Source organism: Dendronephthya gigantea, unplaced genomic scaffold (genome assembly GCF_004324835.1).
Source record: "Dendronephthya gigantea isolate DGI-Jeju-01 unplaced genomic scaffold, DenGig_1.0 000187F, whole genome shotgun sequence".
In the NCBI taxonomy this organism is placed as follows: Eukaryota; Metazoa; Cnidaria; class Anthozoa; order Malacalcyonacea; family Nephtheidae; genus Dendronephthya; species Dendronephthya gigantea.
Genome location: NW_021163197.1, coordinates 236,952 through 254,090, shown reverse-complemented (window position 1 = coordinate 254,090; position 17,139 = coordinate 236,952). Strand labels below are relative to the sequence as shown.

At 38.4% G+C, this 17,139-nt stretch overlaps 2 protein-coding genes across 2 annotated transcripts; both read left to right on the top strand.

The window, feature by feature from the left end:
• Positions 1 to 7,585: 7,585 nt before the first annotated feature.
• Positions 7,586 to 11,368, top strand: LOC114538533. Its single transcript, XM_028559701.1, has 9 exons — positions 7,586 to 8,590; positions 8,714 to 8,968; positions 9,080 to 9,215; positions 9,450 to 9,698; positions 9,792 to 10,006; positions 10,082 to 10,212; positions 10,358 to 10,472; positions 10,620 to 10,836; positions 10,970 to 11,368. The coding sequence occupies exons 1-9, from the start codon at positions 7,586 to 7,588 to the stop codon at positions 11,170 to 11,172; spliced, it is 2,526 nt and encodes an 841-aa protein (XP_028415502.1). The 3' UTR covers positions 11,173 to 11,368.
• A 2,375-nt stretch (positions 11,369 to 13,743) lies between these two features.
• Positions 13,744 to 16,478, top strand: LOC114538532. The gene is made up of 3 exons (XM_028559700.1): positions 13,744 to 14,260; positions 14,718 to 15,522; positions 16,457 to 16,478. Exons 1-3 carry the CDS (start codon positions 13,744 to 13,746, stop codon positions 16,476 to 16,478), a joined length of 1,344 nt encoding a protein of 447 aa, XP_028415501.1.
• Positions 16,479 to 17,139: the final 661 nt, after the last annotated feature.

Genomic DNA, 17,139 nt, shown 5'->3' with positions numbered 1-17,139 from the left:
TATTTTTTTGACGTGAACGAACAACTGCCTCTTTTTTCAGTTTCTGGATGCTGTTAGTCGCTTCAAGTTTTGAGTGTTCTCCTCTAATTCTTTCAAACTGCTTAAATTTTTTTTTTTTATATATAGGATCCCCTTAATTATGAACACGGATCGACTAAGATTTAGTGCGATTTCATGAGGAAAATATGGTCGTTAATGTCGTAAAATGTTCTTAAAGGCGTGTAAATAATTGTTAAAGTTCTTTATTGTTCAATATTTTAATCGCACACGCACAGCAATATTTGATGCAAGCACGAGCGCTAATTTATCTGATTCTTTACTCATAATTATGTCAAAGTTTCCGAAAAATAAAATCGAAGCTTATTTAGTTTGAGAGATAATAAGGGGAAAAACATACAGGGTGTATCAAAAAAAATGCAAATACCATAATTTGTATGCACGAGATTATACATTAGAATTTCAATGATTGTGCAACTAATTACGCTTCTGGGATTTGAAAATACGTTTCCCAGGGTTATCAAAACAAGCACACAAAGTGAACTAAACTTATGAGTTCGATAACGAATGGCTCAGTTGAGAACAGAACTAAGATCCCAGAAGCGTAATTAGTTGCACAGTCATTGAAATTCTAAAGTGCATACAAATTATGGTATTTGCAGGTTTTTTTATACACCCTGTACAGTAGATCTAGAAATAATTATTACAGGTGGCAAAAAAAAACAACATACACAATATCTAGAAGTATAAAGACTAAGGTTGTTATGAGTGCATATTTAAGACAACTTAAGATTTTAACCTGTATACAAGTGCTGCTTATATATAGCTGTCTCCTAACTTGAATGTTTTTTTGACATTTTCAAGCACTATTATTTGGTGTTACCCTGGTGAGATCAGATTAAATCTTGTTTCTTCCCGACAATATTGTTTGCTTAATTGTCTAGAGGACGGAAGCAATTAAGCTCGCGTATGCATGCTACAACTACGACTGAACAAATAACAGCCCTTTAAAACAACGAACTAACTCCTTTCGAAACATAAACAAATGAAAACAAAACATCTACATGCAACACTAAATCAGGTAGGCCTTACAACGAACACAATTACACTTTAGGCGTATTGTTTTATGCGAATGAGAGTCGTTAATATCCATTACCTGAAATTTGCGAGACATTGTGATTTGCATTTAATTATACTAAATGGCATTTAACATTCAACAATAATGGCTTTTATTGATATAACTTTTACTATAAAAAACGCAAGCAAAAGTACAACACCTATAATTGCCGTTGCCCTCGACGTTGCCCACTGTTTGCCGACCTCTCGATAAATATAACTACCGTTTCGCAACGTTTTCGTGATCGAATTACTTACCTTGGCTGTTTCTATACGCTCCGCCGACTTACTGTGTTGAAATGTGTATATATGCTTCGTATGGTTGAACATATACGCTTTGTATCGTAACTATGGTTGTGTATAATTATACGCTTCGTATGGTTACAATTCTCACTGTATGTGATTTCGAACATGCGGAACGAGTTTACCTGCATTATGAGACTGATAATATTTTTTAAAGTTACCGCAGAAAAAATACGGACCGTACATGCAGGAATAATTATATCAGCGGGCCAGACAAAAGACAATATCTTAAACAAAATTTACACATAGGCTACAGCCATTTTTGTCACCTATTCCGGGTAATGCGTAAGGATTTTGGCTTAATCAATTAACACAACATTTATTAAACAAATGAATAGCAACAGACCACAAGCATTAATTTAAGGGAAGATAAATATTGAATATAGCATTCAATCATTATATAGTATTATATATACATTGAGAATTTACCTGTTGTCAATATCATCAAATCACTATCGGAATGCTTCATTATAATTATCTTTACTTTATCTTTACTTTACTACATAATTTATCAAAGTTATTCCTTGCAGCTACGTGCATGTTAAAAAACGAATAAATTATAGTAAAAAAGGGTAGACATTCTTGCTTTGACTGAGTGGTTTTTGAATGTCGAATATTATTGCCAAGAATTATTGTTTAGTTCCGCGGCCTCTTTATCTACATTCCAAACATAATAATAATGTTGGAAAAAATGTTTCCTTATCCCCATGCATGGCCAAAGTCACAGATGTTATTCTACACTGAAACCACAAACTTTAAATTCGCGTATATATAGACCAGAGAAACGGGTAAAAATACTGCTTCTGGACAACGAGATAACGCGTTTCGAACCATGCAACAAATAAAATCGCAACATCGACATTCCAAACGAGTTGGATGGGGGTTTTATATAAACGGGGTCGTTAATATCGTAAAAAGTTTTTAATGAGGTTATATAATACTCCTGAACGAGTGTGTCAAGAAACCTCAGGTACCGTTAAGGTATTGATTAATTGAGAAGAATGGATATTATACGGGAAATTTGATTCAATGATCACTTCATAGTCTTTTCATTATTTCAAGAATTTTGTAGTTCCAATATCAGCCTGTCATGATCGGGATGCTTCATTCTATTTTCCTTTTTTTTTAAGATTCAAAATACATTACTAGCTGCATGCATGTCCACTAAACAAAACATTCCTTGATATTATCGTATTGTAATAGGACGAAAAATCCTATACATGAGTATTAAAGAGCTAATAATAATAATAATAACTTTATTCAAGTGTCTATGTATTTAGCTACTAGTAAACTAATTGAGGACACTATCTAAACTATAGTTTTAAAATATAACTGTATGTACAGCTAGAATGCGGATGAATATATTACACATTTACACACATATATAGTTGTAAAATTGAGTAAATGTTGAATTGGTACCAGAAATGTAAGTGTTGTTTTTAGTGTTTTTTTTAAGAGAGAGAAAATACCCAAATTGGGGGCCAAATTTATATATTCATGCTCAGCATTTTTCGTTTCCTTTGTAATTGATTGTTTTTACTGTCTCCTAACTAATATATCAAGGGTTCTCGACTTCTCGCTAACTCAGATCTAATATTCATTACACCGACCCCGAAATATTGAATCAATTGTTTTCTTCTCACTTGGTAACCCTGAGTGGGTGTTTTCTGTGTAATTATGTAATCATGCACTTTGGGCTAGAACATTATCGAGGAGAATGTTCGAATATGGGCAATGGGACACCTATATATTCTTTGACAAACCGTTTTGATCAGCAAAGTAACTGTGCACTTGACATCATATTATAAGCTTCATCAAAGTTGCTATTTTTCAAGCATGAATTCGCTTTTGTTTCTTGTACTTCTTATTTCTGTCACTCATGCAACAGGTATGCTAAAATATTGAATTGCATAATTCTTAAATCCCTACAGAGCAGATTCAGAACAGCTTATATTACTCGACACGTCAATTTTAGGTTTTATGAAAGGCGCATCAAATCATGCACCCTTGCTAAGACAGGCGGGAATGAGTATGTTTCTTTTTTATTAACTATATTTAAATATACCATATTCCTCGTGTTACGTATTCAGTCCCAAGACGAAACTTTCATTCTTTATCAGTTCATTATTACAGATTTATGGTCTAATAGATTGTTGATTGATGCTAATTAGAGGAAACTGATAAATCCTATAGTACTTACTGCTTTGCAATAATTAATAATTCAGTGTGAATTTCTGTTTCAATGCAGTACGTGCTAGCAGCACTGTTTAACTGTATGCTGATAGACCTAATGCCCCTAGTGTTTCACTTTAAGTCGTTTTCGATGTCATTAGACCATTGCGGTACTGTTAGTCTGACTGATTGCTCTCACTGCTTCTGGTAATACTAGCTTTACATGTCCGGTAATAAGGCCGCCCCTTTCTTTTAATCTTATACTATTTTTTTATATCTCCTTGCTGAAGATTTCGAAGCACCTTGTAAAGGTTGTGTCAATTTATGTTTCTCGAAGTACCATTGTAAAATGTGTTGGAAAACATCTTGTCTTGAGGGGAATTGCACTTGTAAAGCTATCTTTCAAGGGGTATAGTATTTGTTTGGAATCTGTTTTATTCGTAAGAATTTTCAGAGTATCATCATACGAGTTTCCGTGCTACCCACGGCTTGCTAATGAAATTGAAAGAAAACGCTCCTTCATTACTGATTAGATTTTTGAACTTTTTGGGGAGTCTTACGGATTAAGTCATGTTAAACAATCAATTTATGAATTTCTTGCAGTGTCGTTTAACGAGTGGTTGTCGAAGTGTGGCTTAATGGGTATAGCCAAAGTTATTTATGCAATTGCTGATGATATATAAACGAGAACTCCCAGACAAAATAATTATATATTTCTTTGTCTTTATGCTCTTGTTAGTTGTTATAGCTTTGATTGCATAAATAAACGAGATACATTATACACATTTTGTTTCACAAACTAGTATAAATATTATTCCTTTCCTAATTAAAGTCCGGCTTCACACGGATTGTGAACTGCATCTACTCGATTAGGGGAAACATAAACTGATTCGAGGCAACCCCGTATCCTGTCTCTTTCTTCTTTTACGTCATGCTCTATTTTTTCCTCCTGCCCACTCCTTAAGCTGTTCGCCCTCTTCTCAAGCTTTATGGTTCAGCACCTTCCCTCTTCCCCGGCCGCACAAATTAGGAATCAGTTGGGGTGACATCCATTTGCAATCATTTGGATAAAGTGTAAATATGTATTAGAAATGAAAATCGTTTAATACAAGACGCAGAGTTAAATACATATTACGTAATATAGTACTGCCGTGGAGGGGAATTGCGATTTACACCACTATTTCTAATGTCGTCAACCTAGGGGATGCGGGTACACGAACGAAAGATTTTGGAATAAACACCAGAAGAGAAGACCCCATAATTGCATTCTTATAGCACGGGAAAAGCCTATATTAGCTAGCTATTTTAGGTTCAAGACATCGCACTCGTATTGTCAGAAACTCCCTGAGACTTCCACATAGAAAAATGAAGTAGAGGCGTTGGGAAAACGCTCCAGATTATAAACCGCATGGTACGCCTGTATTGTAAAAGCTCACTCACACTCACACTTGAGTGCGATTCCAGTGAGCCTGCACTCGGGTGGAACACTTGAAGTGTGAGTGAGAGTGCAGTATGCACTGAAGTGTGAGTTAGAGTGGAGTGTATGTGGGTGAATGGCAGTGAACTCTATACAACTGGAACGATAACTCCTGACAAACATCCCTATTTAACTTGAAGCCAAAATAGTTTTTCTGAGTTTTGAGACGAAATACTTGACGCCAGACGTTGGGCTGTGTGTCAAATTAAAGCTATTGAAAAGTTACATTTGGTGTGGAAATTTCAAGACTTGAACTGCAAAGGAAATATTTAAAAAAAAACAAAAACAATTACAAATCGGCAAAAAACCGGGAAATTTTCAAATATTTTTTAGATATTTCCCTTTAAGCTCAAGTCTCGAAATTTCTACACGAAATATAACTTTTTAATCGCTTTAATTTCATATACGGCTCAACATTAGGCGTTAAGTATTTCGGCTCAAAACTCAGAAAAAGTAAAAAGCACTGACTTCAATTTTCCCCCCTGGGCTATCATTCCAGTTTGTTTTCAGTTCAATGGTGAATGGTCATTCAATGTGGCGGCACTCATCAGGGGCGGATCTAGGGGTTGTCAGATGAAAAATATTGATTTCTTATTGGTTTGCTTTATTTGACTTAAAGGAAAAAATATATCCTTCTCAAGTAAATAAGGAATATTGAAAAATTTCTGGATGTTTAACAGCGGTATTTTTAAAAAAACTGTTGGATTCTACTGCTCGCTCTCGCCATTTATACGAATTCGTATATTTATTTTACAAAATGGCATTTCATCGTCATTATTTGAGGTTCCTGCAAGGCCGGATACAGATCTTTGTTAGGAAGTTCACGCTACAAATACGAAAATATCGAATAGCTTTCAGTTGTGGTCTTGTCGAGTAATATGGATAATTCCGTTACCTTGTGTGCTCGTCAAAATGAGAAATCTACTGAGATAAGGTAAAGATTCATGTCGATGTTCATATAAACAATACTCCTATAGGTTCGTATAAACTATAGTCCTATAATTTGCTATGTTAACTGTATATTTGAGCGTGGTTCTGTATTAGTATATATTTGCATTCGCCCGTCGTCGTTCGGTCATAAGGTCGATTATTGTATTGTTTATTTGTATCAAGTATCAACCAAGATTTACTGTATAAATCTACGTCTAACAAACAGCCAACGCATAATACTAGATCTAGGCGCGTAAAGAAGATTTATATATTTGTAAAATCATGTAATGCGTGTTTAGGCCGAGAGAAGTTAGGTGTCAGTTTACCGTAAACCGCCCGCATGGCTTCCGAGGTGCCGCTTAAAATTTTCATTATTTTATTTTTTTTCATTATTTGGGAAAAGTTTGAACATATTGGAATTGTTAAGACATTTCCGATGTATTAATCATTGGTATACATTTATCTACATGCTTTCTGGCCATATGATTTATGTGGATGATTTATTAAAGATGGATGTTTTATATTGGTTAATTCACAACCAATCAATAGCTTCGTTGCATATGTATACTCAACGAGACAGCTAGCTACAACACGTGTTTGTGAATTTCCCTTGATGGCGTCCGTGCGCATGAAATGTAAATATGTTCAACTCAAGGTTTATGTTCACGTCTATTAAATAGGTAAGTTTCAATAGCTTTTACTGATCCCTTTAGTGTTTGTGTTTTATTATATATCAATATTATTATTATAAACATGTATTTTTGGCTCGATTGTCTATTTTAATACAATGGTATATTAAATTTTGACTATCAAAAATATTTGTACAACATTGAATTCTCATCAATGATGATGGTGAGATACATGACCATGTTTGGTTTTTTTAAGATGTCACGGTCAGTTTGCATACGTATTTCATCAAAAGACGACGGGCAAGTTCTTGTTCCATGGACTTTTGTGAATTTCAATCATGTTTCATACACTGCGAATGAATTACTGAATGATATCCTGTTGGGAAGAGTCAGTTCAGTAGAAGTGAAAACAACCTGCAAAAACTACAAGTTGCATCATGGAATCGCTTCAAGCTCCTTTAATTCTACTGAAGGAATTAAGTTTGATGGAGAGCAAAATCTTGTTGAAAAAGTGGACATTTTTGAGACACGCTTCTTTGGGCTGGTTATTTCCCACAAGGAAGACTGTGAGATATGTTCATCACAAGTGCAAATACAAGCAGCAAAACCAAATGCTTTTGAAATTATGTTGGCAGCAGCAAGAGAACAACAAAGTGAAAATGTACCAAGAAGATATTCAAGTCCAGGCACCAAGAAGGAAGAACTCCATAATAAAGTATTAGATTGGTTCCAAGAAAACTGCTGCGAGTTCCCCAGAAGTGTACCACAAAGTGCAAAATCATTTGTTGCTAAAATTTGCAACATTGCATGGTACCTTGATGGACACCATGGCAAGATCGAAGGGACACTTCCATCCAAATTTCCAAAAAGCTTCAAAAATCTGTCTGGTTTCAACTTACCTGAGCTTTCAAAACACCGCAAACGCTCTATCAGCAACATTTCTGAAAATAAGCTAAAAGCAATGTGTATTGAGTTGAGGGAAGTTATACAGTCATTAACATTTCTAAATAACATTGGATCTCCATGGAATGACATTAAATGCGAAATTATCCAAGCCATCTGCACAGCTGAAGAGTACTGTGTGTTCCTAAGCAACAAGGCCAAGAAGATCAGCCTATCTCAGTTCAGGCCAAAAACCAACCTTGAACTGAAGGCAAATGTCAGTGTTGTACCAGAAAACAAAGGACACCTGAAGGATTATTTATTGGAATTAAATAAGAAAGTGGAAAGTTCTGAGCTATTCACTCCTGTGTCTGTGCGTGAGTGTTTACCTGCTGGTACAAGTCGGCAGTATGCTTACTTGATGATAGAAGAATTGAAGTCAACTGGGCTTAAAACAAAGTCGGTGCTGTATACTTATTATCCTGGTGGGCCAAAGCAGGCATTGCATTTCATATGGAAAATTGAAAATGGCCTACCTGAAAGTGAGCTGTTAAATCGGTGTACTGCACTTATCAAGAAGATAGAGAATGACATGCCAAAGTTTCTATCCAGACTTCGGAAACGTGAATTCAAGCATATGTTTGGATTCTGTGCAAGCCCAGTAGCATTACGTGCTATGTTCCGTAACCTGACAAGTGATTGTTCTGCTACATCAGATATAGACAAAAGGTTTGATTATGCAGTTAGGGCTGAAGATGCAGGAATTATTGTAGATCTGAGAAATGTCAGTCCAGAAAGAAAGAAGGACACATTTGCACAGTTTTTTCAAGAAACCGAGCGGTATTTGTCTGAAGATGTAGGTGTTACTGTTAATGACCGAAGACATGGAGAGCAACTTTATCTTGCAAAGGCCCTGAGTTTTACCGATCTACACAAGCGTGTTGCCGAAAGGCTACCTGAAGGGACACCAACACCTTCAGTAAAGTGGTTACGCTATCAATTTCAACCTCTAAATCCAAATGCAGTGACAGCCAAGTACTTTAAAGGCACTCTAAACATTAAGATGATGGTTCAAAAACGCCAGGTATGATAATACAATTGTTTTATCACAGCTATAGTAATTATAGAAACCGTGGATTAAGTAGAGTTTACTCTCAAACCTCAAAAACTTCAGAATGTTACACTTGAGTTTACCTTGCCATTTCAGGTACGAGTCAATCATGTGGACTCCCACTATTGTGCAGCAATGTGGCGTTACATGAGAGAGTTTGCAGTGATGCACCGTGATGTGGTGGAACTGGTTTCTATGGACGATAAACACAAGATTAAAGTGGGTGAGCCCAACTATCCTCTAGCTGCTGCCCAAAGAGGTAAACAAGTTTTGGTTGGAGTAAACCAAACAATGGCAGTGGGAGATCACGATTTTAGCAAGAGTACACTCACTCCTTCTGTGAATCTGATTGTAAGTAGTATTTTTATGGAGTAGTATGGGGATGGAGGAAACTAATTGAGCAATTGGTTAAGTTATAAATGCAACCTATATCAGATGCCATGTCTCCATGTTTTTTTAAAGATTGATATTCCTGAAACTATCAATGGCAGTTTTTACAGGGGAAATGTATATGTTGCATTTAAAGATGCCGTGTTTGAACCATCTTCGCCTCTGCGTCATTCATCTGAACTTCTGCAAATTTTACAAGAAAGAGGGGGTGAGCTAAATAATTTTTCTACATGATCATGATTCCTGTGTTTACAGTATGCCTTGCAGCATTGACTGGTACAAAATCATTAGTTACATGTAACTGTTATGTTTTAACAGTTAACTACTGTACCATATTATAATGGTGTTTACTGGCACTTTTGCCAATCAAATTACATGTATAAATATAACCTGTCAGCATGATAATATTAATTTTGTTCATTTTCTAAACTAACATTTTCAGAGTCAAAACCAGTGTTACTTCTTTATACTGATGGTGGCCCTGACCACCGGTCAACCTACATGTCTGTAAAGTTGGCACTAATTGCTTTGTTTAAAGCACTCGATTTGGACATGCTTATAGCCCTCAGAACAGCCCCAAGCAATTCATGGGCAAACCCTGTTGAGCGAGTGATGAGTATTATAAATATTGGCCTGCAAGGTGTTGGTGTTATGCGTGAGAAGATGAGTCCTGAATTTGAAAGGGCTGCAGGTAAAATATGTAATATTAAAAACTGATTGAAATTGCAACAACTGTTTTGGTGAGTGGCTCAGTATCATATAATATATTCACTTGACTTTTCAGCGAAGGCGAATAGTGTCAAGGAAATGCGTAAACAGATTACTGACAACCTAAAGGAGGAATTTCACTTGTCTCTAAGGCAGCCAATTGACCTGTTGAAGGGTCAAATGTTAAGATTAGGACTTAAAGAAAAGCCTTTACAGACATTCGAGCCTTCTACAGAGGATAACATCAATGAACTCTGGCAGCACTGCCTGGCAATTCAGAAGGAATTACAGGTTAAGATGTGTTTGACATTCTTAGTAACCAAATAAATACTGCATTTATTTACATATGATCTTATTTTAATTCAGAGAGGACATACAACTCAAAAAGATGTGAAAGACCTATCTCAGCTCCAGAAATATCTAAAGCATTGTTGCATCCAGAGCCATTATGGTTTTCAAATTAAAAAGTGTGGTAATAATCAGTGCGAGATGTGTGGGTAAGTGTTATGTGGCATGCAGCAAAAATGTGTTCATCTTATGGCATGTTAAATTTTTTAAATATGCAGTTGAAGCTGGTTAATTGTTATGTCATACCCCATATGTGTCAACCAATTGTGTTAATTTTTGCAACTTCCATGTTAGAGCTTTGAAGGATGAAAGAACAAGAAATATCAAGACATTACCATTCCCAGTCTTATCAGAAGACAAAGAGCATTATAAAAAATTTGAACAGGTGTATGGTACTAAAACCACTGAAGTAAGTCTTACCATAATATGTACATGTTCGTGCAAGTCATACCTGGACTACCAGGGTTACAATAGCCTGTTAATTTTTGACAACACACACACACACGGTTCAGATTAAGCCAGTGTCTGATGTCATAACTATTTTACATTCATGCAGGCACGGCCCAGTTTAAAAGTGAGAACCCCAAAGGAAAAAAAGAAGCTTCCATTCTCCCCATCTGTACAGCATGCTAGAAACACTGACACAATGGTGCAATGTGAAGAGTGTGAGAAATGGAGATTAGTTTTTTCAAGAAAAAAGTTAAAAAGGCAGCAAAAAGAAAAGCTTGACCAGCTATTAGATGACATCTCTTACACATGCGGGTTTACGTTTGGTAATGTAATTTTATTTAATTTAACCATATATAAGCCAATATATGTATGTGTGTTAATTTTTTCTTCAATTTAACTGGTCACTAACTATGTGCAGATCATTGTATTAAAAGTGGTGCTTTGTGTTTTTTTCAGATGATGTAATTTTACCATCAGGGCTTGATGTCTATATTAAAGATGTGGACTGTGCTGACCACATTGAACGACTGTATTACAGCTGTGGTTATGAACCAATATGTATTTTTTGTGGAGAGTATGTGGCTACAGGTGAAGAAAATGAGGAGGCATACCCCCAGTGCCAGGAATGTGATCATGAGCCTATCAGCAAGAGAGTATAGCTTTAACTATTGCAACATTTTGTTTTTGTTAATAAAACTTTTATACATGTGATTTGTGGCATGTTTTTCATTGAGTATGGAACTTGGTATTTAGACCATAACCCATATTTTACTAGTAAACCAGTATTCTGCAAAATAATGAATAATGAATAATGAAAAAAATCCTCATCATTTTCAAAATGTCTGTTTACGGTAAACCAACACCTAACTTCCCTCGGCCTTAAATAAAAAAGTACAACGTAATCATGATTACCCACTAAACCAATATGGCAATTATGAATTATAGCGCATTATAGCACATGTTATATTTGGCATGTAGCATAGCTTGGAGCAATACTAGCTTATGCTAGCGCTGTAACAGTTATGAATATCATTCAGTCAGTCTTACAAATTGACCGCATTCATGTTTTTATTCCATGGGTGTAATTTCCTATTATTGCCCGTTATTTTGACTCACGTGTTTCTGCTATTAAAACTGAAGGCTCAGTAAACATTTAAACGTTAACATTTTACAAACAGGTAAGTTCTAGAAGTTCAAAGGATCTTAATTTCGAGTGGAATTGTACACACTTCAAATTCAAGCCAGGATAAGTTGATGGAAAATGAGTCAACGGTCCTCCGGCAAGAATCGATGCTGCCCGTCACATGCTGCCCGTCCACTCAAATGGCGCTGTATGTCTTATCGAGTGCATAGGCCACATGCATGAAAAAAATTCCTTGACTTCTCATGTTCTCCCGACCCTATTTTCAAGCTCGCGTGAGTGTATAGTTATTTTTTTTATAAAATATAAAAGCGCCGCCCCACCGAAAATCTCCCAAAATCATTATTTTTATATTCCTACTTTATATTCAATTCTATACATTGGCATTTGGGTTTGTTGTGCTTATTTTAAATTTCGCTAATTTTTTCATAACGACGTTCGAATAACATTTGCAGTATCTCTCCACATGCACGGATCGCATAAGCCAGACTAGGAACACAATTGTATTTTAGAGGGATTGTATAATTAAATCGTAAAATGTGCTTAATTAGGTAAATACAACACTTGACAAAATATTGAATAGCACAGATTACAAGTCTCCATTAATGCACGGAGAGAAAGATATAGATATTGAAAAGATTCAATGATCTATTCATCATTTTGAGAACTCATATTGAAGAGAATTTTTCCTCTGCCAATATCGGCGAGTAATGATCAGAATGCTATTATTATCTTTTCATTGTTTTGAAGAATCAAAATGCAATTGCTGCATGGTAACTACTAAACTACACAAATATGTAATATCACTGCAAGATCAGAAGAATATTTAAATATGGACAACGAGACACCCACTTAGCCTGTAACACGTTAACGAGTTAAAAGATGTGGTATTGAGACCTTGGTCAGAGGTGCTTTTTCTCGCAAGCAACAACGGGTACAAGAGTTCAAAAGTCCCTCATATTGCCAATTGCCAATTTGTTTTGGGGAAGTATGCCTAAGCGGGGGAGGGATATCGCTGAACTAGTAAAGATATAGCTACTTGATGACACACTTGAGAGCAGACATACTTGGTATATACTTAAGAGCAGTAGAGATAAAGACTCAGTATACATACAGATATATATATTTATACAGGGTGTATCAAAAAAAGGCAATCCAACTTTGGTGCGCCATTGTACGTAAACTACTCATTCTATTCACGGATTTTTTTCACATTCCAAAAGGTTAGGCTTTTAACTATCGAATGACATGTTTTTGATACCAAATGGTGAAAAAATTAGCAAATAGGAGGCTGATAAAAAGTGTGGGTCAAAATCCCATATTTTCATAAAAATAAATACATAAATTATTACGCTGATATAGTACTGTGGAGCGGAATTGCGATTTTACACCACTATTTCTAGGGCGAACCTCGGGGTATTTTTTAAAGTAATTGTAATTGTAATTAAAAAGATCCTTAGTTAGCTAGTGCTAGTTTACACAAGGTCTTATCTATAGTAATATAATAAATACAAATAATAAATTTATACGCAAGTTAAAAAATTATACGCAAGTTATAAATTTGCGGTTAATGGAGTAATATGTTCTAGAAGGTCCTATTTCACCCTACATATGGACCATCTCTGGCCTAGCTGTCATAGTTATCGCATGCACTAATTTTAGCCCGGGCAAGGTCAAGGCCTCAATAGAACAAGGCAGTCTTTACCAGGCATGTTAATAGTTATAAAGTCCAAAATCTGAACGAACTCTGGCATCTTAGCATGTGAACAACGTATGCAAACTTGTGTTACGGCCAATCGAATCTCCCCTGACGGTCTTTCCCTTCACGTGGACTTGAACAATGGCCCCCTTTTTTCTGCAAGGATTTTGCCTGCTCCCCATGCATGCATTGGTCATTCGCAAGACCTCAGCCAATGCGTCCACAACGCCGGTCAAATATTTAAAGGTCTCTATCGAAAGGCAGTAATACATATATCTGCGTTTCAAAAGTAACTATAAACAAAAACTACAATGCCGAAGCAAGCTAAAAAGCGCCGTTCAACTCGTACTCGTCCATCGCGTCAAAACGAACAAACTGTGGCGGAAACCAATGGCGAGACGTCGAACGCGGCCAACCACACCAGCGAACAGCCGCTTGGTTCTGCCACGAACTACGCCGACATGTCCACCGAAGTCCTCCATCTTCTCTTGGCCCAGCGAAACCTCTCTCTTTCTGGTTCGCGTGACGTTCTTTTACGCCGCCTTGCTGATCACGACAGAACGGCAATATTCTCCAGCCTTAACACCAGCTCTACCACCACGTGATCCGACTCCCAGTACGCCTCAATTTTCCGCTGAATCTCTCCGCTCGTTGGCAGTTAACCTCGCACCGTTGCTCCGCGACGTTTTGGCCCGCGACACGCCACCATCGCCTCAACCACCGCTTCCACAACCATCGCCAGCAGCGAGCCTTATCGCGCAGTCCGCGCCAACACCCTCTTTCGATCTGGGTAATCCTTCCAGCGTTGCCACTTTAATCTCGTCTTCGCCAGTTTACTCGTCATCCACCTCATTACCGTCAGAGACTCCCAGTCTGCCTAAGAAAGTCGAGGAACAGATCGTTAACGGTGAGTTTGTCGATTTCTCTTTGCTTCTCCCGGGTAATTCAGACCGCCCCTCTTTCGGTCCAATTCGCCTGTCAGTCGAAGGTGATCAGGGCTATTCGATACCTCTTCCGAATTTCTCAAATTTCGGCAAGCGTCCAAAAATCGACAGTCTTGATAAGTGGCTAACAGCCTTCGGTGTTTACGCTTCGGTTGTTGTCGCTAAATTTCCGCACAAAGCTTCGCAGCTGTTTGCCTACCAGCGCATAATCCGAGAGGCTTCACAAAAGTTTAAAGGTTTGGCTTGGTATGCGTACGACATAGATTTTCGCAAGCTCGCCGCGAAACATCCAGCGCTCAATTGGGGCGAACGTCATCTCCAGCTGTGGCTAGATAAGTTCACAGGTCTCGCGCGCACTATCTGCTTTGTCTGTGGCGGCGCCGATCACATGTCTGATGTTTGCCCTCTTTCCTCATCAAGGTCCGAAGGCGGCCGGTCAAGCAATTTCCCCAACCGAGGATTCTGCCGCAATTTTAACGGGGGCCTCCCGTGCTCAGCAAACCCATGTTCCTTCGAACATCGGTGTAATCGATCCGGCTGTGGCGGACGGCATGCGGCATATGAACACGCTGACACCAGCTCTGCGAGAACTGATGACACTCCGCGTCGCAGAAAACACAAGTAAAGAGTTTGTTGATAGATTAAAACCAGTTACACCAATTAACGTTAATCTCCTGGAGTCCATGCTAACTAACCACCCAGATCGCGAATTTGTTGTTGCCCTCTGTTCGGGTTTAAGGGCGGGTTTTAAAATTGGGTATAAGGGGCCCCGTCACCCCTTCGTTTCACCTAATCTTAAAACGGCCCTTATGTCGCCGGAAATAGTGGATGAAAACCTGCTCAACGAAGTCAAACAAGGCCACACAGTTGGCCCCTTCACTAGCCCTCCATTTACAAACTTCCAAGTCTACCCCTTGGGCCTTGTCCCTAAGAAGAACTCATCCAAATGGAGAACCATTTTTCACCTTTCCTATCCAAAATCATCAACCACTAGCGTTAATGCTAATATTTCATCCGAAGATTACTCTTTACAGTACGTCCGAATTGACGACGCTATGAGAATCCTTCTTGAACTAGGCCCGAACTGTTTCATGGCCAAAACCGATGTTCAATCCGCGTTCCGTAATATCCCAGTTCACCCCGATGACTGGGAACTCCTAGGCATGAAATGGCGGGGACTGTATTTTTTCGATCGTGTTCTTCCCTTCGGCCTTCGCAGTGCACCGTACATTTTTAACATGCTTTCGGATGCCCTCGAATGGATTCTCCTACACAAATTAGGTATTCCAAATGTTCTCCATATTTTGGACGATTTCTTTATCGCTGAGGCTGCCCCCCGTCCTTTATGCCTGACTTCACTGTGTAAGTTGTTGTGTTTGTTCACTGAACTGAATGTCCCCATAGCACCTGGAAAACTTTTGCTCCTACCCAAACCTTAGAATTTCTTGGGATTACTCTTGATTCCATCCACATGCTGGCTCTCCTGCCCGAGGATAAATTAAGTCAGGCTAGGACCCTTCTTGCGCAATGGCAAACGCTCTTGCTGTAAGTTAAAGGAGCTTCAATCTCTTATTGGGATCCTTCAGTTTGCATGCCGAGTCATTGCCCCAGGACGCACATTCCTCCGACGCATGATTGCCCTTACATGTGGTATTAAACAGCCCTATCATTTTGTGAAGTTGAACACGGGTTTTTATAAGGATTTAGCTATGTGGGAAGTTTTTCTCAAACACTGGAATGGTATTAGTCTTTTTCTTGAGCTCGGGCAGACCCCCTCGCCCTCACTTGAATTATTTACCGATGCAGCAGGTTCCATCGGTTTTGGTGGATACTTAGCAGGACAATGGTTTCAGGGCCGGTGGCTACCCAGCCAAAATATCGCTAACAAAACTGGTATTTCGATCGCATGGCAAGAGCTTTACCCAATTTATCTTGCATGTTGTCTCTGGGGTGCCCAATGGGCAACAAAACGCATTGTGTTTTTCTGTGACAACGAGTCCGTTGTCCAAATTCTCAATCAGAAGACGTCAAAATGTCCGAAGATAATGGACTTACTCCGACCGATTGTTCTTTGTACTTTGCAAAACAACTTTACATTTACGGCCAGGCATGTACGCGGACTTGACAATGGCATTGCTGACTCGCTCTCTCGTTTTCAGATGGACCGCTTCAAACAATTAGCGCCGCTGGCCTCTCCTCTGCCTTGCGTCATCCCAGTATCCATGATTCAAACTTAAAGAACCGTGTTTATGAACTTATTCAGCATTCATGGGCACCATCAACCAAACAAACCTACGCCGCCGGCATAAAACAATTCATTTCATTCTGCCTTGCAAAAGGTATCGTGACACCCTGTTCACCTTTACTGCCTGCGACTGAACTTACCCTGCTCTACTTCGTCGGCCATCTATCCAAATCTGTTTCATATTCAACTGTTAAAACATACTTAGCTAGCGTGTCTTACCTCCACGTAAATTTTCAAATCCCATTCGACATGGGGAGCATGCAACTATTAGAAAAAAGTCTAAAAGGTCTGAAGCGCCTCAAGGGTGAAAAATTGCGGGATCGACGGCCTATCACTGTGACCGAACTCGAGTCCCTTCATTCTGCCCTACGACCTCAGTTTACAGACTGTTTAGACAATGTGATGCTTTGGGCCGCCTTCACTCTGGCCTTTTTTGGCTTCCTGCGCTGTAGTGAATTCACGTGTAATTCTCCATTCGATCCCGAGTGCCACCTATCCCGCAATGACATTATTTTCCACCCAAATATCCTCCACGCAGAATATTACGATGTCTTGATCAAGCGTTCCAAAACCGACCCTTTTCGTCGTGGATGCCGT

Coding starts and splice junctions, on each gene's coding strand:
- LOC114538533 (XM_028559701.1), top strand. CDS start 7,586: ATGTGTATTGAGTTGAGGGAAGTTATACAGTCATTAACATTTCTAAAT. Junction 10,007..10,081: donor CAATTCAGAAGGAATTACAG/GTTAAGATGTGT, acceptor ATTTTAATTCAG/AGAGGACATACAACTCAAAA. Junction 10,473..10,619: donor ATGGTACTAAAACCACTGAA/GTAAGTCTTACC, acceptor ACATTCATGCAG/GCACGGCCCAGTTTAAAAGT.
- LOC114538532 (XM_028559700.1), top strand. CDS start 13,744: ATGGCGAGACGTCGAACGCGGCCAACCACACCAGCGAACAGCCGCTTG. Junction 14,261..14,717: donor CGAGGAACAGATCGTTAACG/GTGAGTTTGTCG, acceptor TTCCTCATCAAG/GTCCGAAGGCGGCCGGTCAA. Junction 15,523..16,456: donor TTCGGCCTTCGCAGTGCACC/GTACATTTTTAA, acceptor TCTCGTTTTCAG/ATGGACCGCTTCAAACAATT.